General features: G+C 52.6%; 1 protein-coding gene across 1 annotated transcript in view; it reads right to left on the reverse strand.

Moving 5' to 3' along the window:
• SLIT1 (slit guidance ligand 1) overlaps nucleotides 1-22,589 on the reverse strand; it is a 153,444-nt gene that overhangs the window by 18,295 nt on the left and 112,560 nt on the right. Inside the window, exons 12-25 of the mRNA XM_054581705.1 lie at nucleotides 22,140-22,211; nucleotides 21,326-21,469; nucleotides 16,072-16,235; nucleotides 15,360-15,383; nucleotides 15,051-15,195; nucleotides 14,127-14,201; nucleotides 13,803-13,946; nucleotides 11,236-11,379; nucleotides 10,769-10,935; nucleotides 9,760-9,892; nucleotides 7,360-7,428; nucleotides 5,917-5,988; nucleotides 4,325-4,396; nucleotides 3,485-3,556 (exon numbers count right to left, since the gene is read on the reverse strand). Coding sequence (XP_054437680.1) covers nucleotides 3,485-3,556; nucleotides 4,325-4,396; nucleotides 5,917-5,988; nucleotides 7,360-7,428; nucleotides 9,760-9,892; nucleotides 10,769-10,935; nucleotides 11,236-11,379; nucleotides 13,803-13,946; nucleotides 14,127-14,201; nucleotides 15,051-15,195; nucleotides 15,360-15,383; nucleotides 16,072-16,235; nucleotides 21,326-21,469; nucleotides 22,140-22,211 — 1,497 coding nt within the window. The remainder of the gene's footprint in view (nucleotides 1-3,484; nucleotides 3,557-4,324; nucleotides 4,397-5,916; nucleotides 5,989-7,359; nucleotides 7,429-9,759; nucleotides 9,893-10,768; nucleotides 10,936-11,235; nucleotides 11,380-13,802; nucleotides 13,947-14,126; nucleotides 14,202-15,050; nucleotides 15,196-15,359; nucleotides 15,384-16,071; nucleotides 16,236-21,325; nucleotides 21,470-22,139; nucleotides 22,212-22,589) is intronic.

Consider the following 22,589-nt stretch of genomic DNA (forward strand, 5'->3'; position numbering starts at 1 on the left):
GGCCTTTGAGAAGCCAAGGCTGAATGTGGTGAGTCTAAGCCATCCTTTCGCCATTCCTTGACTCCCTGTAAGCATTCAAGAAATCCTTATGCAGTAGTTGCCACTCTTCCACACAAAGGAGATAATGATACACACATGCACTTACCCATATATTCCATCAATATTGCATGTGCACATGCCTGAACACAAGCACGTGTCCATTTCCCAAGCTATAACAAGTTCCATTCAAAACCTTGGGTATAAAGGGCAGAGTTCATTCAGGAGGTTGCTTCATAACAATGGAAGATTTCTTCCAGCCCTGGCTGGTGTGGCTCAGTGGACTGAGCGCCAACCTGCGAACCAAAGGGTTCGATTCCTGGTCAGGGCACATGCCTGGGTTGCAGGCCGGGTCCCCAGGAGGGGGCACGCGAGAGGCAACCACACATTGATGTTTTCTCTCCCTCTTTTTCTACCTTCCTTCCCCTCTGTCTAAAAATAAATAAATAAAAAAAATTTTTTTTTTAAAAGAAAGATTTCTTCCACATAAATGCTGTCTTGTAGAGAAATGGGGCTTAGAAGCAATTAACACATCTAATCGGTAACGCCAGTGTGCTGTTCTACAATGACTGCTAAATTGATCTTTACTTATTTGTTTATTTCTTACTAATTGGATCTGACCCAGTGTCACTGTTCTCCTAAAGAAAACCTGAATTTATAGATAGGTATGAGTTCAAATTTTGTTTTGGAAGCTTTGGTTTTTGTTTGTGCAAAATATGTCATTTTTTTCACTTCCCATTTGAAGAACAAAGCCTCCAGATTTTGAGCTGGAGACAAGATCAGAATGTATTGAGGTATCATTCCTATTTCATGGGGAAAGAGGAAGGGTAGCCAACTTTACATTTAAACCCCAAGCATAAGAGTTACACAATAGGGGGAACCCAAAGGTGTCCAGAAAGGTGGACCAGATGGTTGGAAAGGCCTTGCCCGGCGGGGCGGAGGACGGACGCGGACACTCGGCATCGCCCGGGGAAAGCAGAGGGGGCTGCGTGGGCCCGGAGCGGCCGTGGACCCTGGCGCCCGGCGGAGGCAAGCGCAGGCTCTCTCTGGAGAGAAGCGTCTCCCAAAATGACCTCACAACCAAAATGTACCAACTGCAGAAGGAAACAGGCCACTGTGACTGGGAGTCATTGGGCAAGGAACAAGCGCCCTCGCCCGGCCTTTGTCTGGGGCCACCACCCCCAGCCAGGCTCCCTGCGGCCGCACCCTGTCCTCTCCAGCCTCCGTGTGCCCCCTGGCTTCCCAGGAATTTCCTGTAACTTAATTCTCCCATCCCCTTATACCTACAGAATAAAGTCCAAACTCCTTAGCCTGGCACACGCGCCCTTCACAGTGGAATCCCAATGTCCTTTTCTAGAGTCTTCTCTTCCCACCCCACACTCCTCACCCAACCAAACTTTGTCTGTCCTTTGCTGGACACACAGCATCCTTGAAGGTGTCATTTACTTTCGCACCTCCATGCCTTTGTACGTGCTGTTCCCTCTTTCTGGGGTGTCCTTCCCCACCTTCTCCCAATGGCAAGCTCCTCGTCTCTTTCCAATGGCAACACAAAGGGCACCTGCTCTGTGAAACGCCTCAGAGTCCCCTGAGTTAGTCACCGCTGCCTTTGAATTCATTTTATAATATCCCAGATGGCCGCCGAAGGCAGGAGCTTATGTTAGTAAATTCTTCAGCACCTGACTCACTGTGGTTTCTCAGGACATTTTTATTGATGCAATTAAGATTAAACAAGGAGCTTCAGAATCAGACACACCTAAGTTCAACTCCTGTCTCTGCCACTTCCTAGCTTTATGACCTAAGGAAGCCGCCTACCTTTTCAGTACCTGGGACTGTGAAATGGAAATAATAAATCCTACCGACTAGGACAGAACCCCTCACCCAGCCCACTCCCGTGATGGCCACCGCTGATCCGTCACTGCACTCTTCCCACTGCGTCCAGAAAGGCGCTGGAACCTTTGGTGTGGGCTCAGGGTGTCCCTGTCACATTAGTATGGCTGACATACAGCATCAAACCTACTTCTCATTTTGGTCATGAAGTAAACAATACCCCGCAGATAAAGCATTCACACGTAGGACAGTATTTGTCCCAAGCAGACCCTCAGTGAATGGCACTTGCTATCATTTTATTTCCTCAAGTCTAAGATTGTTAGATGCACTACTGATTTCCCATGCTTTGGGAGGGGTGGAGAAGTATTACTATATTTGATATACAGATCACTTGTAAGGTACACTCGGATTTCAGAGATTAAAATGTGGAAAACGTGAGTCCTAGAACTGAGAAAATCCAGTGAGATTGTTGAGTTAATGAACTTCAAGTAGAGATGCTGGGGACCCCAGAGGCCCCTCTGACCTGGGTGTGCCCGCCCCGCTGGCCCTGGGCACTCGGACACGGGCAGAGAGCAACAGGGCGCAGTGACCCTCAGGACCCCGGCCGCAGCCCATCGGGTCTGAACGCCGCCCGGGCCGTAGCCAAGGCTCCAGGAGAGAACGCGCTGTGTCCGGCCTCCCCGCCGTAATCAGCCCCCTGCTTCTTCATTTCTCCACTTTCTTTATTGTGGTGAAATACATGTAACATAAAATTTACCTCGTGGACCATTTTAAGTGTACGATTCAGTGGTCGTATCAATTACATTCACTGTGTTAGGCGACTATCACCACTGTCTGGTTCCAAAACATTTTCATCACCCCAAACAGAAACAAAATGTCCCGTTTCCAAAAATGCCCCATTAAACAAAAATGCCCCATTTCCCCTCCTCCCAGCACCTGGCGGCTGCCATTTTCCTCTCTGCAGCTATGACCTGGACTATGCTGGGCACCTCGTATCGGTGGGCTCATGCAACATCTGTCCTTTTATGTCTGGGATAGTTCACTTTGTGTGCCGTCAAGGTTCATCCACGTGGTAGCATGTGTCAGAACTTCCTTTTTATGGCGAATAATATCCCACTGTAGGTACATGCCACATTTTATTTATTCATTCAACTGTTGATAGCCTCTTGGGTTGTTTTTGCTTTTTGGTAGTTGTGGGAATTACGCTATGAACATCGATGTCAAAGTGTCTGAGTCCCTGCTTTCTGTGCTCTTGGGCATATACTTAGGAATGGAATTGCTGAATCATATGGTAATTCTACGTTTAGCTTTTTGAGGAATCAAGGACACTGCTTATTAAGAACAGCTCATGCAGGTAGATTGCTCCGCAACCAACCAATGGTCCCTACCGCTTTGGTTATTGCTTGTGAAGAATTGCTCTCAAATTCCATGGGTGCGACTGATGAAACCCCAAATGTGTAAGAGTCTGCGATGGGGAGCACATGAAGGTCACACACTAAATTTTGAATTGTTTCAGGGTAAAAGCAACAAGTTCTGAGAGTCTCAGGAGGTAAGGTCTTTCTCTGAACCCCGATTCTGTCTAAATCCAAAGAGGCCCCAAGAAGGGGTCAGAGTTACTTACAGGTGAGACAGGGAGGTCACGTCTGTGAAGATGCCCTCCGGGAGGGTGGAGATGTCATTGCCGTGCAGGGACCTGAGGAGGAAGAGGCTGCTGGTGAAACGGATGGAGGGTGGGCGGGGCCCCCTGAGGAGAAGGGCCTGCGCTGTGAGGGAGGCAACCCCCACCTCAGAGATGCACCTGCCCTGCTGGCCACGGGCCGGGAGAGGGAGCCCCTGACCATGCCAGTAGACCTTTCTGCCCCTCAGCCCTCCTGGGACTCTGTTTTTTCCGTCATCAATAACTCAAGCGCCGTTTCTGTTTACTGACAAATGAGATGCGTGCAATCAGGAACCTGAGGCACAGGCTTCTCTTGGTAAGGAAGTTAATACACAAGCCATAAATTAGGGGTGAACAATGTCACCTGGCCCTAGATGGGCTGTCAGAGGACTCGGGTTCATAGATACACCACGGGCCATCCTAACAGGCATGGCAGGGGGCTTTGATCACAGGACAACAACCGCATGGTGGGAATTCTTAGGAAAAGTTCAAGAATCTTGCAACATACTCCATCTGAACAGGAGGCTCACATGCAAACTAGGGGTTACCTTCTCCTGGATGGCCTCCACACACACACACCACAAACACAACGTGGGGCAGAGAGCAACCGCCATTTCTCAGCTGGTTTCCCAGTCATTCCCTGGACTCTGTTAGGACTGACATGGGAGCGGACTGGCCTCCCACCTCCGGACACAGTTGGCCCTGTGGGGGCCTCAGATGCGGGGACGTTTCTGCCCACCGGGTGGGCAGCAGGGCCCTCAGCGGGGCAGATTCCCCTGGAGGAATGGGGAGTGGGAGACTTACAGCAGGCGCAGGGAGCGCAGCCCCTGGAAGGCCAGTGGAGGGATGCACTGGAGGGAGTTGTAGCTGAGGATCCTGCAGGAAGGAAGGAGGCACGCAAGCAGATGGGTGTTTGCCTGGGGCTGCAGGGCTGGGCGAAGCGGGAGGATTATCAAGGGTCACAGGGAAACTTGCGAGGGTACCCGACACTATCTTGGTTGTGGGGGTGGTTCCATGGGTGTGAGCATAAGTCACAATGTACCAGGTTGTACATGTTAAGTACGTGAAGTTTACTGTATATTAATCGTACCTCAATAAAGCTAGTTTAGAAATAATAACAAGAGAAAGGAGCCACTCCTGTCCATCACAGGAGACGGCAGCCAGGCCACAGGCTGGGATCTCTTGGCCTCCACACTGTTGACAATTCTTTGTTTGGGGCTGTCCTGTGCACTGTAGGGTATTTAGCAGCATCCCTGGCCTCTACCCATGAGATGCCAGTAGCTCCCCCTGCCCACCTCCCCCTGTGACAACTGAAAATGTTCCAGACATTGCCAAATGCCCCCAGGAGGGCAGACACGCCCCTGGTTGAGAACCACGACCCTAGACCATGGCAGCTTCACACACAGGCTCATGAAGACTTAGAAAAGGGAGCACGTTGACTAGTAAGCGGAGGTTGGGGCGGAGCAGTGCGGGTGGGTGGAACCTCACTTCAATGCCTCGGGCCCACACTCTGCTCCTGGGCCCTGGCAAGTTCAAGACCCTGTCCTGCCTCTACAGTTTGACTGCAGAAGAATGTAAAGAAAAGTTCAGAAGTTTTTGGCATATTATATGTAAAATGAGGCGTTAGGAAGGTGAATGAGATACAGTCTTAAGCTCCAGGCAAAAATAAGGGATACTTGTTAATGCTTTCTTGGAATATAATTAAAGCAATCATTAAATTATGGGCACAAAAATGTCCAGAGGGTCACTGTTCACAATGGAGCAAACTGGAAACAACCCAAATATCCATCAACAGTAGAATAGATGAGGAAAGTATGGTATATTCTACAAGGAATACTATACAGCACTGAAAAGGAACAGATCACCGCTCCACAGAACACAAGTGGATCTCACAAACATCATGGTAAATGAAAGTATATATTCCATATAATGCAATTTATATAAAGTTAAAATGTGGGCAAAATTATACTTCATTGTATAGAAGTGAACTTGTAGATGGCAGCACTATAAAGACCAAAGGTCATCACAAAAGCCAGGGCCTGGGCTGCCTTGAGTGGAGAAGGGAGGAATAATAATCAGGAAGGGACAGGGCGACTTATGGGGTACTGCCTGTGTTCTAATTTTTTGCCTCACATATTGACACATGCGTGCTAGCTTTATGATTATTTGTTAAGCTTCACGTCTGTAATTGTTGCACTTTTCTGTATATGTGCTGTATTTCACCTTAAGAAATATTTTTTAAAAGTGTTTTTGGCTGGCAGGCCCTGGCACAGTCCCTGGCAGATGAGAGAATCTGCATGTGATACCTGCGAGCGACCAGGCCTTGGGGAATCTCATTAGACATAGTGCGGGCCCCCCCTACTCCCTACCCCCCACCCCCGCCCCACGGGACTCACAGAGTGGTCAGCTGGCTCATGTTGGTGAAGGAGGAGTTGCTTAAGGAACTGATCTTGTTGTTACTTAGGTCCCTGGAAAAGACAAAGCCCCCCCCCCGACAGACGGTTTCATAGCAGGAGGTGGCCCAACATTAGTCCTCTTTCCTCCCTTTCCTTCTCAAGTGCGCCAGGTCTTATTGGAGCTGTTCCACATTAGACCAAAGAAAGATTGTCTCTCTCTTTGGTACTGTCACCAGCCACCAAATCATTGCACACACCCCCACTCCCACCCCACATTTGCTATATTATTAGCAAAGACAGATAAAGTGGAGCTTCACAATTCTGGAAGCCAGTGATACTCAAAGTAGCCAGTCCTTGAACTGAACATCCCATACAACAAGGACCTTGTGCCAAAATGTAATCACCTATAATACTAAACACAACTTACTGTGGCTAACTTTTTTTCATAGCCAAGACTTCCTTAAGGAAGAAAGCAATATGTGGATTTAGGTCCTGGTTCAAGTTCCTTATCTAACTGCAGACCTATCACAACCAGTTCTCAGGCTGCCATTGGTCCACAGAACATGCTTCGAGCAGCACTGGACAAGTCACACTCTGGACTTCTTTTTTGGTCCAGACCAATGAGCAGATAGAGACAATTGAAGTGGGGTGTTAATTAGGCTGGAAGGCTAAGAGGAGCTAACATATTCTGAGGCTTATTTTTTGTTTTACCATGAGGTGGAAATAACAGAAAAGCAGATATTAGTCTAAAGAAAAACTTTGTTACAGATACTTATTTGTAGCTGCCATATTTCATATTTGATTTGGGGGCTATGGTTGGACTGAGAAATTTCCCATCACCCTCTACTTCTGACCTGGCTCCTACCTTTGCAAGGCTGACCTGCATTAACAATAATTATCAGCCTTTCCTGGCTGGTGTGGCTCAGTGGATTGAGTGCCGGCCTGTGAACCAAAAGGTCGGCAGTTCAATTCCCCGTCAGCACATGTGCCTGGGTTGCAGGCCAGGTCCCCAATAGGGGGCACATGAGAGGCAACCAATCGATGTATCTCTCACACATTGATGTTTCTCTTCCTTTCTTTCTCCCTCCCTTCCCCCTCTTTAAAAATAGATAAATAAAATCTTTAAACAACAACAACAATAACGATCAGCCCAGAGGGAGGCTTGGGGAGACGCTGCGGGCAGAAGTAGACAGGATCCAACCCAAGGGGGCCGAACAATGCAACTTCTAAGCATGGCCACTAGGTGGCAAAGCAGTTCTATGCACAGATGTTCCAGAGGGAAGAGGAGAAAATTAAACAAAAACAAACAGCAACAAAAAGGAATCAGCCACAAGTGGAGTCTGTAGGGAATCCCAGGAAAGCTGGAGCCACAAGAGTCATATGCCAACGGCCCTCTTGTCCTCTGCGGCAGGTCTGGGACTCTCAGGCCACCTGGGTACTCACACAAGCTGCAGGAACTTGTAGGTGGACAGCTGCCCTGGAACCAGCGTGAACTGATTCCCGTCCAAGTAGCTACAGGAGAAAACACAACACTTAGTGCCCCATCCCCGCCTCTGCCCCAAGCTGGGGGAACCTTTCCCTGCCACAGGGCGCTTGTCGCTCATTTCTTCTCCTACCTGTAGACCACCCAACAGCCCAGAACTGCTAACTGGGGAAGAAAATACATATATTTCTTAGGTTGTTTGGGTAGGCACCACCCCAAAAATTTGGTAAGAGCCACTGAGACACTAAGCTCCCTTGGCTGCCCTCCTGCCCGCTGTCTCAGCCTCTCCGCCCTGTCTGCGGGCACTACCGCGGCTCAAGCCTGCGCCCCGTCCTTCCCTCTCGCTATGCAGTTTTCCTGGCCAAATAGATCTGATCTGCATGAGGACGCCTCTCGGGCCCACCTGCCAGCTCCCCTAACCTCCCACCTGCTACCGAGGCCCCTTCTCTGCCTGCTGGCAAGTGTGTGAGGCCAGTCTTGTGGGACCACGGGAGCCCCACACCAAAACTTGTCCACACCCGAGCTCTGTGTTTTCACACCTAACGGGCTGCCCTGGCTCCCTCAGCACCGCGCTCCCTGTGCCTAGCCTTTAGGCTCTTGGACCCGACGGCGACTCTCCGGCGCCCCCTGCAGCCAGTCCCGTGACCAGTGGCTTCTCCTACCCATTGGTCTCTCATCATTTGCTTTTCCAATTAGAGGTGACACTTAGTATCATTTTACATTTGTTTCAGGTGTATAGCATGCTGATTAGACAATTATATACTTTACAAAGTGATCCCCCAATAATTCCAGTACCCATCTGGCACCATACGCGCCATACACAGTTACTACACTATTCTTGACTATTCGTCATCTACTTTCGTTCTGTTCTCACATCACCCCTGAGTGCACACCACGTGTCACCCATGTGACACGTGCAGCCGCCCTCTGTCCTCCCAACCTTGGTCACCCTTCTGGGACCCACTCTTTACCCTGCCACCCAAGTCACAGTCCTTAAGGCCAAGCCCATCAAAAATGCTCCCCAAACGTCCTCAGGTTCCCCATGCCTGCAGGGTAGAGCTTGGGATTCAAGAAGCTGTGAACCTGCCCACTTCGCCCACCGCCGCCTGCCATCCTCGCTAAGCAGCGGCCCAAGGGCCAGGGCTGAAGCCCCAGCTGGGCTCCCGCACAGCGCCCTCACCAGCTGCAGCCTTCAGGATGCCCCCCTCACGCACAGACCCAGGGAGCAGCAAACCAGGGCTGCCCTGGCCCTGGCCCATCACTCTGTTGTCATTCAAAGCGACTTCTCCCCCATCTCTTTTGATTGTCCCAGCAGCCCTTCAGGGCACCCCTGTAGCCTCACTTTACAGCTGAGGAACCTGAGACTTGGACAAGTCAGATGGCTTTCCCAGCATCCCAGTCAAAGAAGGCAGGCTGTCGTGCCTGTCTCATTGTTCTCAGGGTTGCTGTGAGGCACCAAGGAGAAAACAGGGACTCTAACACTGTGACAGAAAATGGGACAGGTGAGTCACTGGACAGGGACTGCGGGGTTGATGTGCTTGGGAAGAAACAGCCAGCCTTGCCGGCAATGAAATAAAATGAGAACTTCATCCACTGCCCACAGGGAAAAGCAAAGCTTGGCTCTGGAGGCTGGAGGGACCAATCCCAGGGGACAGGCAGAGTTGGGGACTGACCAAAGCCTTTGCCTTGGAAGGGCCTGTTGAAGGAGCCCCGCTTTCTGTCCCTATGTCTGTCATTTACATCCACACCCCACACGAGTTCAAAACCAAACCCTCATCGACAAAGCGTTTAGACCACAGCACCCAGGGCTGATAGGAGGGCAGGCAGGCCATCGCCACATACAGCTAGTTGGAGGACAAAGGAAAGAACTTTGCTGAAAGGCCGTCAGGCACAAGGCAGCAAGGGTCCTAACAAGGCACCGCTTCTTGACTAGCAGTTTCAATGAAGGGATGTTCACCTCCGTGCTATTTATGACAGTAAAAACTGGAAACAACTTAAATATCCAACAACGGGCAATGTGTTACATAGTTCATAGGAGATTCATGTGATGGAATATTATGCAGCCAGTAAAAGTAACTTTTGTGAGACTTTTCATTGCAGAGCGGAATGCTCATGAGATGATTGAAGCAAAAAAAAAAAGGCAATATTATTGCCTATTTTAAAGGCAGAGCTTAATTTAAAGAGACGAAGCATTCACCATGGGTGACTTATGCCATCCGGCAGCGGCAGAGGGGGATCACAGCGGAGCACAGAGACTCCTTGGACCAGTGTCTCCTGCAAAGCCCTAACACTCAGCTGCTGGTGAGCTAAAGTCAGCTCTGGCTACCTCCTCCTTCTGACACCAGGCCCGGGCTACTCACAGTTCTGTGACGTTCTTGGGGAGGCCCTTGGGCAGGGCCTGCAGGTGTTTGTTGCTGCATCGGACCACCGTGTCCAGGCAGGCACACTCCTGGGGGCACTGGGGGCGGGGCAGGCAGCCCCCCTCCTCCTGGCCTGGTGAGGAAGGCATGAAGCGACAGGCCTTCTCAGGGCCTCCTGTAGCCAGAAGCCCCTCTTCGACCACCCCCCATCAGGCTCCCATAAGTGTCCTCTTGGTTGTACCCCTCCCCCACCAGGGACAAAGCCCCTTGGACCTGTTTTGAGGTTAAAATAGGTCTTGGATTGATCTCTTCCACCTGAGACCCAAGATGGGCACCGCAGAAGACAGCAGCTGCACCTTCGCTTGAGCACCTACTATTGCTGGACACTCTATCAAACAGTCTCCTTAACAGTGAGTGCCGTGAGGGTGCCACTCCCACCCCTAGAATGAGGACAGAGACGTGTCTCTTTGTTCACTGAAGAAGTCTGGTGTCCAGAGCAGGGCCTGGTACACAGTCGCCCTCAAAACAGATCAGCTAAATGAATGAATCTCTATTTTACTGAGATCTGAGAGGTTCAGTGACTTGCTCAGGTCAGAAGACAGGTTAGAAGCAATATGGGGTCTGTCCCCACTGCATATTTGGGACAGCATGAAGTCTGCAGCACTGAGAGACAGCCAGGAAGCAGATCTTTGGGTTACACGTACTTACAGAAAGAAAATCCACTAAAATGTGAACTGCGATTTTTTCTCAGTGACAATCATCGGTAATGTTTATTTTCTTTTTTTACCCATATTTTCCCATTTTTAAACACTAAGCCCATTATTGCTCTCATGGTGACACAAAAGCACCCCCAGGCAGGGGTAGGTGCAGGACTAAGAGCTGGTGTCCCTGCCCCTCCCCCGCCACCCTTCCTCTCAAGGGCAAGTGCCGGGTGCTGGCCGCCCACCCCCTGCCCGCTGGCCTGGCCCAGCTCACCCTCCCTCCTGCCACCCAGGGGCCTACGAGTTACCTTCCTCACACCGGAAGTCAGGGAAGGCCACGTCCTGCAGGGGGATCTGCCGCAGGAAGTCGGGGTTCTGGCACCGCGGGTTCCCCGTCACGATCTTCCTCTTCCGCAGCCAGTCGCCCAGCCAGGCCAGCTGGCAGTTGCAGTTGAAAGGATTGGCCAGAAGGTTTCTGGAAGAGGAGATCTGTGTGACACGAAGACACCTTGCCGGTCCCAGCTGTCCCATCAAAGCCCTCTCCTGCCTGCGCGTGCCGTCCACGCCGCCACCCACACTACCCAGACAACCAGCCACCCATTCCAACGTGGCGGGACCCCTGTTTCAACAAACCGTGGGGACCCAAACATCCCCAGAGTTTGTCCTTTAAAGAAACCAACAGGAAGACCACGCACGGTCTTGGGATGGCAGGTGGGGGTGTTGCAGAGGTACAGAGGTCGACCCAGAGCCCAGGCTTTGCGGTGGCTGGACTCACAGCGTGGACAGGGCCTGCAAGGTGTCGAAGGCTCCTGGGGAGATGGTGGCGATCTGGTTGTCGTACAGCGAGAGGAGGCGGACATTGCGCAGGCCCGTGAAGCTGTCGTTGTGGATACAGCTGATACGATTGTTCCTCAGCATCCTGGGGGTGGGGGACGGGGAAGGGAAAGCCCACGCTGCGCCCTGTGGCCATCCGCCTGAGAGGCGCTTTGGCCACCACCAGCCAGTTCACAGACTTTCCTCGGGAGGCACTGAGCCACACGCAGCACCTGAATCCTTCACCCGGCGCTCCCCTCAAGGCCTCCCTGCCTCTGAGATGCCCTCCTTGGCCTCCTGCCCACAGGGCTCCCCGCACTGGCCACCACCTTCGCTCCCTGGATGCCCAGTGCCTCCCCGCACTCGGGGCCAGGCTCCCAGTCAACACCAGAGTGTTGCCTAAAACCTAACCCCAGCAGTCAGCCTGAAGTCCACAATGGCCTCCAAACTGCCCCCAGAATCATGTTTAAACTCTTTACTGTGACCTTCTGGAGCCTGTCCACCCAGCCCCAGACCAGCACCTGCCCTCCCCCTGGAGAGCAACACACCCCGGACACCCCGCCCTGCGGACATGCCTCCCAGGCCGGCACCACCACGCCCCCTCCCCACCACCATTTCCTCCCCGCATGACCTTTCTCATTTACATCTGCAAAAGTCTCTGTTCACCTCAAAAACCTGGCTCAATTCCCCTCCCCAACCAAAACCAAAACCAGACCTGACACAGAATAGGCAATTCACAAAAGAAATTAAAATGGTTTATGAGCAGTCATAAAAAATGTTCAACTTACTAGTAATTCAAGACATTTGGGCAATATTATATCTTTACCTGCCAAACTACAAAATAATTTAAAACATAGTAATAGTAATACTAATGCTAGTAGTAATAGTAATAGTAATAGTAATAGTAACGCCACCCAGGGTCAGCAAGGGTGGGGGCGAATGGGCACGTCACACCCTGTTGGCCGGGCCGTGCCTGGGGACCTCCCCGGAAGGGCATCGGTGAGATGCACCACGTCCCTAAGAAGGTGCTTTATGCGTCCCCTAGCAAGTCTGCTTTTAGGAATCCATCACAAGGTAGTAGTCTAGGATGGCACAGATTTGCATGATAAATACATTAATCACATTGTTCATAATTTAAAAATTAGAAATAGTCTAAATGTCCAGTGATACATAGTCATTGGAAATGATGTTGTAAAAGAAATTTTAATCATTTGTAAAGGTGCTTGCATTGTGTTTCAGGAGAAAGCAGGTTGCAAAATAAAACGTATCATAGGATCCGTTTTTAAAAATCTGAACGTCTGCACGTGTAGGTACGCGCAGGCAGGCGTGCACACACATACACTGTTCCTGCCTAGAGGAGGGGTTACGGGCATTTCCTTCCCCGCGCCGGCACCGCCACTCCTGCGGGCTCTGTCCCAGCACCAGTCCTCCCCGTCCTCTGTGCTCATCCAAGTCTTCCTCGGAAAGAACCCAAGAGGCTGCTTGAATAGCCCATGGCACACACATTCCGGAAAGACAAGGCAAGGATAAACAAGAACAAAGCAGCCCTGTGTGAACAGCCTGGCAAAGTGGTCACACTATGTTCACAAGGGAAGAAGCAAGCCGCAACACACAGCAAACGATAAAATCCCCTTTCTGTAAAATGAACAAAAATCCCCAGAGAGTCCCTGCACACATTCATGCACCTTACACCAACTCCCAGATGGGCGCTCCGCAAACCAACCCAGAGCCCTGCTGCAGGGCTGGGCCCGACGGCCAGGCAGGGCTTCCGGAGCCGTGTTGCCCGACACAGACGCTACCAGCCACTTGCAGGCGTTTAGATTTAAAGTAACAAAAATGAAATGAAAATTCAAAATTTAGTGCCTCAGCAGCACTAGCCAGGCATCAAGCACTCTCCATAGCCACATGTGGCCGTCAGTTTGGACAGCACAGATGTGGGACATTCCCGTCACCGTGGGAAGTCTGACTGGTCGTTGGACGCCCTCAAGGTCAGCCGGACCCCCGAGGAGCCCGTGCTGTCCGGCCACCGGCGTGGCTCACTGCACCGTTCAAGGAGGGGTAGGTGACCCCAGGACCCCACTGGGTCCTGATGTCTGCTTAGCTCTGGCTGGGCTCTGGGTCATGGGACCCAGAATCCCAGAAGTGGCCGGCCGCTGCTGCCCCCCTGCACCTACACCCATGTGCATCGCCTCTGCAGGGTCCCCACCCTGGGGCCCCCTGCCCCTCCTGGCTGCCGTGGTGCCAGCCGCTCCTGAACTGAACAGCGAGAGGGCACCTCCAGACGGGCCTGCCTCCCTCCACCCCTTCTCCGCGCATTGACCCCACACCCCAGAGAACAAGGAAACAGGCCTCCCCCCGAGTTGCCAGCATCGGATTCCATCGCCCACAGCAGTCAGGAGCCTCAGCTGTCCCCTTCCCCGGAAAGCTGGGCCCAGGGAGAGCGGGCCTCCGCCCCACCCCCTCTTCCTGTCCCTTTCATGCAGGTGCCCACACCTGCCATCCCTGCTGTGCCCCGGCCCCCACACTCACAGCGTCCGCAAGCCGTCCAGGCCACGGAACATGCCGCTGCGGATGGACTCCAGCTGGTTGGCCGTCAGGTGCAGCTCGCTCACCGAGGCAGCGCCCTCGAAGGCCCCGTCCTCGATTTCTGACACCTTGTTGTTGCTCAGGTTGCTGGGAGAAGAGGTGGTGGGAAAATGATGGAGCTCAGGACATCCCCTTCCTGCCCCCAACGCCCATGCTCGGGAGCCCTGCCCACCCCCTGCCCTTGGAAGCCCCCCCACACCCAGAATCTTCCTTCTCCCACCTGGGCCAGCGTCCTGACTGCACCCTTCCCGCTAATGGGTAACTCACATTTTCTTCAGATGGGTGAGTTTTTTAAACATGCCAGTGGCCTCCAGGATGGAAATCTCATTGTTGTTTAATCGTCTGTAAGAGGCAATCAAGGGAACTTACACATCCGTAAGTGACAGACATTGAAGTATCTTCCAAACTGGGAATACTTGAGTTTCAAACAAAGGGGACTCCCAGAAGAATTTACGTGGCAAGGCAGATTGACCCTATTTCAAAGGCAGTCTAGGCTGAGTGCTGGAGCTGGGGGGAGGAGCAGCTATGAATGGGGATATTTTTAACATTAAAAATGCTATGGAAATTTACATGCATAAATGATGTGTGTGTAGGTATCCACACCAATTTATATTTTTAGATAGAGAAAAGAAATAGTTAAGAGGTAACTTAGCCCTGGCTGGTGTGGCTCAGTGGAGTGAGCACCAGCCTCTGAACAAGAAGGTCGCTGGTTCAGTTCCATGGCAGGGCACATGCCTGGGTTGCAGGCCACTTCCCCAGCTAGGGGTGTGCAAGAGGCAACCAATTAATGTATTACTCACACACTGATGTTTCTCTCCCTCTCTTTCTCCCTTCCCCTGTCTCTAAAAATAAATAAATAAAATCTCGGAAAAAAAAAAAAAGATAGCTTAAGCCCCAACTTGAGCGAATGAAATCTGTCCCCCCAAGATGGAAAAAACATGATGGAGAAAAGGCACCCCTTTTCAGGCTGGCAACCTGCCCTGGATGCCAGATTCTGCTTCAAGAGTCAGTGTGGCTGTGAGTCAGAAGCAAAGGGGCCACAGGGGGCTGCTTCCTGCAAAGCCAGCAGCTGCCACACAGGTATCTCCAGAGGTCCCCCAAGGAGCCTGACCAGAAGAAAACCTTGAGCGGGCCCAGGGAGGGGAGCTGGAGCAGAGGCAAGGGAGGGGTGTGGAGGGGCTGGGGCCTCACAGGTCGGCCGTGGACTGGGGGATGCGCTCGGGGATCTTGGTGAGCTTCAGGCTGGAGCACTCCACCATGCTGGCCTCGCAGCGGCACTTGTGGGGACAGACCACGTCGCTGTTGCACTCGCTGTTCAGCTGGTAATCCTCCGTGCCTGCTCCGATGGCAGAGGCCGGGGCTGAGGGGCTGGGGCAGGCTCCAAGCAGGCTTGCCCGCCCAGGGTCCCGCAGGGGGCCCTCAACCTACTGCCCCAGCCCCCTACCACCCACTGCCACCATCCCACCCAGACTGCCCTTGGTTCCCCTCCTCTCCTCCTACCTGGAATGAAGTACTGCTCTTTGGCTGCAAAGGGAAGTAGACAAACAGCATGATGCTGGTGGGATCGTCCAGGCCTTGCAAGAAGAGCCCAGACCCCAGCTCCGCTGCCCGGCTGAAGGCACCCCAGGAACAAGGCTGGGGTCCCAGATCAGGGCCCCAGAGCCCATCGGCCCAGCCCCTGTGCAGAGAAGGCCTTCTAGGGAACATGGCTGTTCCTGGCCCAGGCCAGTGCTGGGGACAGCACCACACCCAATCAAACCGCTCAGGGAGTTTTCAAGCCACAGGAACTCTCACGTGCACCGGCACAAGATGCAGATGGCGCAGGGAGGCATCAGGCCTCCGACAGGATCCAGGCTCAGAGGCTGACCCGCACCATCGCCAGCCACATGCTGTTTCTCCTGCCTCCGAGCCTGGAGGAGGCAACTATCTCACTGAGGAGGGGTCCCAGGCCTCCCAGGTGTCTTAAAAGGGCTGAAAGCAGCAGCACCATAGAGAACTGGCCTGGGAGCGGAGGTCCTGGGTCCTCCCACGGGACCTTCAGCAAGCCCCTCCCTTCCCCAGGCCTCCGTAAAAGGAAGGGTGGACCCGGACATCACTCAGGTCCAAGTCCACAGTTTGGGGCTGGCACCCCGGGGACATCTGTGCTGGGGCCATCCAGGGAACACCACTGTCCCTGAGCAGACTGCAGGCAGACAGGTGGGCAGGCAGCTACCTGAGCACCGGAACTTCTTGCTCTTGATCTGCCCGATGCGCTTGTTGGCGAGGCGCCCGGGACTGGCGCAGCGGGCTCCGCTCGTCTCAATGGGGTTGGTGCGCAGGAAGTCCGCCAGCCACTTGAGGTTACAGTCGCAGATGAAAGGGTTCTGGGCCAGATGCCTGTCCAAAAGGGGCAGGTCAGGGCTGTGTCTGCGCGGACCTCCACCTGGATGAGGCTCGCTGCTGGATGAGGCTCTCAGCTGGAAGCCTGGGGCTGGCCCTGGGGAGCCTACACCACCCTTGGCACCGCCCGGGTGCACCCCCTGTCCTTGCAGGTCACCACAGCACCACAGGGAGGAGGACCTCCGCAGGCTCTGGAGCTTCCAGCTGTCCCTGCCACACTCCCCCTTCAAGCCTCCCTGCCCCCTCCCTCTGCCCTGAGGCAGTTCACAAACACGAATGGAAGTGGGGAGGGCCTGGATATGGGCCTGGGCAGCCTGCCCGCCCACAGGTGAGGGGACAGAACAGGCACTAGAACCAGGCTGCCTCTTTCTGGACACTTTACAGGCCGTCTCTTGACACAAAAAGGAAACTCAGAAAGCACCACAGAACAGACACATACTGGGGGAGCTCTCCTCTTCTCCTGCCGGGCCACCTGTGTCACCAGCAGGGTCAGTGGGGGGTGCAGCTGAGAGGGGATGCTGACTGGGGGAGCCTGGCTGCGGAGAGCCACCGCACGGCTGCCTTGGCCCTTCGCGCTGACCGCCCCGGCACGCTCAGAGCAGTCACACCTGAGTCACCCCGGCAGCCAGCTGGACCCCCTGTGTCTGGGCCACTACAGCACTGGGTGTGCCCTGCTGCCCAAGCCGAGACAGCCAGGGCAGAGGACTCCAGTGCCTGTCCTTACGGCCATCCCTGAGAGCCAATGCCTCTACGTGAAAATACCAGGAGACAGGGCGGGGCCCGCTCAGAGGACTCCCTGTGCCGTGGCCACATTTTCTCCATCAACTGCTGTCCATTTGGGCGACATATTGGCATCAGCCACATCCCATGCTGGCGCTGCAGAGCTCTCAAAGCAGAGGCCCTGCCCTGCACAGCACCTGCGCCAGCTTAGCTCAGACCTTGGCCGCCCTCTCCTTGGGATATGCCCCATGGCCCCTGGTCAGAGCCGTGCCTGCGCAGCTGTCCCTGCCTCTCCCCTTTGCAGAGGCCCTGCTTTCCTGCCTGAGTTCTGGCCCCTTCCCCGCTCCCTGAGGTGTGCCAGGCCCCTCCCACCCCCTCTGCATCCAGTTCAATGTTAATTTCCTGACTGAAACGGTCAGTTTGCACAGAGAAAACGCGTTTGCTGAGTCCCTGTGGCAGAGTCGGTAGCTTATTTAAAATGCACTGGGATTCGGAGACTGTTCCAGGATCCTCCGGCCACCCGCCCACCTCTATCTGTGCCTTTGTGCCTGGCTTTCGCCTGAACAGATTGCGGCCCTTTATCACACTCTGGATGGAAAGTTTTGTTTAAAGTCAGCTCGATTATGTTGCTTAGGCATGTTGAAGGGGTACAGAGTAGTTTATATCCTTTTTAAGAACAGGCTATTTGTGTTAAAACCAGCTGTAACATTTGAACCACCCACAGGGGCAAGTGACCTCTGTACAAACTTAAGTATTTGACACAAATTCAAATTTTAAACAAACTTCTAAACAAAATCTCAATTTTGCAAAGGGCATGAAGCTGGGGAGGAAAAATGCTCAGGAGGAAGAAAAACTATCCATTCGGGAAAAGTGAAACATAATAAAGGCACACCCGGAAGTGTGGGGCGCCGTGCAGGCGTGCGGCTATTTCCGTGAACACTTTGACAATGGAAGGCAGACGGAAAGACTGATTCTCAGTGCCTTTCTTGAAATACGCATTAAGAATTTACAACTAAAAATCTCTGGGGCCAGAGGCCCAACCTCATTCCTCAAATTGAACCCACAATGAGATACCACCTCATATCCACTAGGATGGCTATGATCAAAAAGACAAAAATGTGTGAGCAAAGATGCAGAGAAACTGCACCCTCCTAATACCTTGCTGGCGGGAATGTAAACTGGTGCAGCCTCTTTGGCCTACAGCAGCAGTTTGTTAAAGTGTTAAAATTCCCCATGTGACCTAGAAATTCCAAGAGAAATGAAAACGTGTCCGCACAAAGATTTGTACATGAATATTCATGACAGCATTATTCATAATGGATATTCAAATACCCATCAACTAGAATGGATAAACAAAATGTGGCTCACCCATACAATGGAGAATTATGTGGCAATAAAGAGAAACAAAGTAATGATACATATTGCAATATGGATGAACCTGAAAAACATTACATCAAGCAAAAGAATCAGTCACAAAATGTGATATATTGTATGATACCCTTTGTGTGAAATGTCCAAAAAAGGCAAATTTATGGAGACAGAAATTAGATTAATGGTTGCCTGGGGGTGGGCTGGAAATAGGGACAGGCTGTTGACGGGCGGGCGCAAGGGATTTGGGGGCTGAGGAAAGTGTTCTACAACTGGAATAGTGAGGACAGTTGAACCATTGCAAATTGAGTAAAAATCATTGAGCTGTACACGTAAAACAGGTGATTACCTAGTAATCAAGTTATACCTTATGAAAGCTGTTAAAAGAACTTTTTTAATCTCCTGAAGCAAGTAAAACTGCAGCCAAATCGACCCTGTGGCACAAGGCTCAGCCCCGGACTCAGGGCGGCGGGCAGGTCAGGCAAGGCCGGGTGCGCTTAAACTACGCAGGTCTGACCTCAGACTCAGTCTGGGGGGTTAGCCATCCGAGGCCGAAAACGGATATCTGACTCTGCCTTGGATTTGTGTTTCTTTTATCCTTGTTTCAATCTGTCCTGCAGTTGTGAATAGGCGACAGTTATTCATGAAAGTTCAGTTTTGTTTTACTGCCTTAAATAATGAGGTCTATTCTCACAATTGAGGGGGAAGGTAACTACTTTCTTAGTGATGCTGAAGAGAGGCCTGGGACCAAACCCCTGCTTTTGTTGGGATGTCACACAACATCCTTGCGTGACCTCAGGTAAGTCATGTAACCTACCCCCACCTCAGTTTCCTTATAGGTACAGCCAGGGGCGATAGCACCTACTTCCATGGGCCATTGAAAGCACTTAGTAAGGTAACACACACAGGGAACAGTGGTCTGGCACCAGCAAGAGCAGCGATTATTGTTACCAGCATTACTAACATTCATTATTACATATAATATAGGATATATTGTTATGTGGCATATAATGTATCTCGCCTACGGGAAGCTCTCTTCTTTTAACACTCTGCTCCAGCTTCGTGCCCTTCTGTCCTGGTGGCAGCGGCCAAGACCTCAGGCGCGGGGTCTGGAGGGCGGAGGTGCTCTCTGAGAGCCAGCCAGGGAAAAGGACACAGACGGAGGCCACCTACAGCGAGCGCATCTGTTTGATTGAGTCACTCTCCTCCTGCCCGAGCGGGACGCAGCTCCTCATGTGCCTGTCGGTGCCATTGCCCGCCCCAAGTTTCCTGTGGGGGGGGTTGCCCAGCCTTGAAACCCCCTTAGTGTGTTTCTCTCAAACACTCTGCCCGCTGCGTAAAGTAGTCCGCTTTGCCGCGTCGGCCTGTAACCTCTGATTTCACGTACTTGGCAAGATTTCCCCCTGGCGCGCCACCTTCCTCTCTCTGGCTGTAGGGAGGTTAATTAGCAGGAGTGGGCTGCAGGCGGGTCCGGGGGCTTTAATGAGTTTGTCTTCGCGGCCGACACCCCGGCTGACGTGCAGCGTCCCCAAGGAGCAGGAGCCGCACCTACCCCAGCACTCCGGGCAGAGAGCACCCGAGGGAAAGCGCTGCCGGTGCAGGACCACTGCGGCAGGGGCGGCAAGGGCAACAATGGCTTTGACAATATTAATAATAAATGCCCGTTAAGCACACACCATTGGACCCACAGGTCAACACATCAAGTCAAACTACAGGGCCCAGAATTAAAAATGTAGAATGAAGAAAACTACGTAAGTGCCTAGGTTTAACCGAGTAGTAGATGACAGGAAATTTCCCTATAAAGAAGCACTCCAGCTAAAACATATGCTTTTTTAGAAAAGCATAACCACAACCACATTGTCCAATGAAGAAGGGAGGTTAGAATTCAAGTATCAGCATTTCGGGATCCCGAATGAATGGATGGGTCCAGGCATTAAGATCAATGGCTGTGTCGATTACAAAAAGGGAGACAGTGAGACATCATGGGCCTCCTGACGGAAGTACAGGATCCTACCAATGATGTCACCTTGCCAAGAAAAGAAAGGAAGGAAATTGGCACCTGATGAAGCTCCTGGATGGAATTTCCATCTGCAGGGCGTGGGCAGGACAGAGGCGTGAGGGGACTGCACCGTCGGGGCACAGCCAGGAGAGCCCACAGTCGGGGAGGCTCCATGCAGCCAACGGCACGGTGCCTTCAACAAAGAAATTGCAAGGAAAGAGTGGATGGACGGGTCACTTGTGGGTTGGGGGCATGGAAGCAGGGAAGTGCAGGTGAAGGAAGACTGGCCAGGAGTCAGAGCTGGGTGAGGAGAACTGGGAGGGTCGCTGTCCTACTTTTAATATGCTTGCGATATTTTGTAATAAAAAACTAAAACAAATTCCTAGAGCTGTTGCTCTCTAGTTTTTAACTTATAATCATCATTGCCATTACTAAATTTCATCTGGTTTAAGACCTTCTCAGTTGTAAGAAGTACTATTATTTTATGCATTATCAAAAAAGAACTGCATGCTGTCAATTAAGTGATATGCCATTGATGAGCAAATGCATCCCAATGTCAGAAGTGTTAATGTGGAAACAACTTGTGTCTTAGAATCAATGAACATTATTATTATTATTATCATTATTATTATTATGTCATTATTATTATTATTAACTGTAGCCAGCATTTAAGAAGACTTACAATGAGCTAAGCTCTGTGCAAACATCCTCTTTAATCTCGTAGCAATCTTATGAAGAAGGTGATATCCTCATTTTATGAATGAGTAAACTGAGGCCCAGAGAAGCAAATTAACTTGCCCAGGGTCACACAGCCACCATGAGGCATAGTTGGGATTTGAACCCAGGATTGTCTAACCCCGAGCCTGTGCTCGTTCCTCCTTAAGAACCCATTCCCGGTGAGCAAAAGGCACAGGATAAGACAGTTTTCTGCACCAGGAGGCTGTTATCTCCTGCTAGGTCCACTCGCTGGGGCGGAGGGGAGGGGGCAGAGGGCACTCACAGGGTCTGGATGGCCCGCAGGGAGGTGAAGGTCCCCTTGGCGAGACTCTGGATCTTGTTGTCGTACAGGGAGAGAAGCGAGAGGTTCTGCAGGTCCTGGAAGGCATCAGGCCGGATGCAGTTGATCTTGTTGGCGTTCAAGAGCCTGCAGGCAGAGCCAGCGCCAGGTGGTGAGGGGACACGCACAGCACCAGACTCACCAACATGACCTGGGCACCTTCCTAGGTGCCGAGCAGGTGCAGGGGATCGGCCCCCCGGGCGTCCACTCCACGCAGAGGGGCCGAGGACTCCACCTGCCTTCTCCACGCACAGGGACTGACCGAGCCACCCCCTCTTCTCTCTCAAGGAACTGCCTGCAGTGCCCCCTGGCATTCTCGGGAATCAGAGGGCACAGCGGCAAGGCCTCCTTCCCCCAGGTCAGCTGGGTTCCCCAGGCAGCTGAGGGGGAGCTTGGGTTCCATGCCCCTTGGGCTCTGAGGGAGAACCCGTGCCTGAACCCTGATGGCTTGAGGAGGCTGAGCCGGGGCTGGGTGTCCCCAGGCAGGAGGCAGCTCTCTCCCAGCCAGGCAGACCTCCTGGGGACAGGAGCCTCTCCGCTCAGGCATCCTGCGATCAGCTCTGATCACCTCCCCCACCTCTGGCCTCTGCAGAGCCCCCAAACCTGTCATAGCTCTACTATGCCTGCCATCCTCCAGGCTCTTTTCGCAAGTGAGTCCCACACCCCAGAGAGGTGGACAAGGCCAGCCTGAAAGGCCCGAGGGATACCGGCGCCCTCCCAGGGCCCTGCCCAAGCACACCCTCGGCTGGGTCCTTACAGGAGCTGTAGGGTGTACAGGCCCCCGAACACACCCCGTGGGAGGTCTGTGATCTTGTTCCCATAGAGGACCCTGGAGAAAAGACAGCAGAAAGGGAGAGTTAGAGGACAGCCCGCCAGGCCGCGCACCACCACGGAGCCACCCTAGCGGTGTGGGTTTGTTGTAACAAGTTGCCAGCAGAGGGCAGTACAGTGGTTAAGTTGCCTGTTCCTGGTTTGCACAAAAGCACCCTATGGGCCAGCGGTGGCCGGCTGTCGCCCCCGTGACTGCAGGCAAGGTCCTCACTCTCTGCCCCCACCCATGGGTCCCACAGAAGCCTGCAAAAGGGACCCGTCAGGGAACCTCATGGGAAATTATCATGATCTGGGATCCAAAAGGAGGCCGTTCAAAGAAGAGAAAAATCTCATGGGCAGGAATAGTTAACGTAGGAGCTCTAGCATGTCAAGCAAG

The sequence above is a fragment of the Pteronotus mesoamericanus genome, unplaced genomic scaffold (genome assembly GCF_021234165.1).
Source record: "Pteronotus mesoamericanus isolate MK-2021 breed Mesoamerican mustached bat unplaced genomic scaffold, CSHL_Meso_final contig_657, whole genome shotgun sequence".
Lineage (NCBI taxonomy): Eukaryota > Metazoa > Chordata > Mammalia > Chiroptera > Mormoopidae > Pteronotus > Pteronotus mesoamericanus.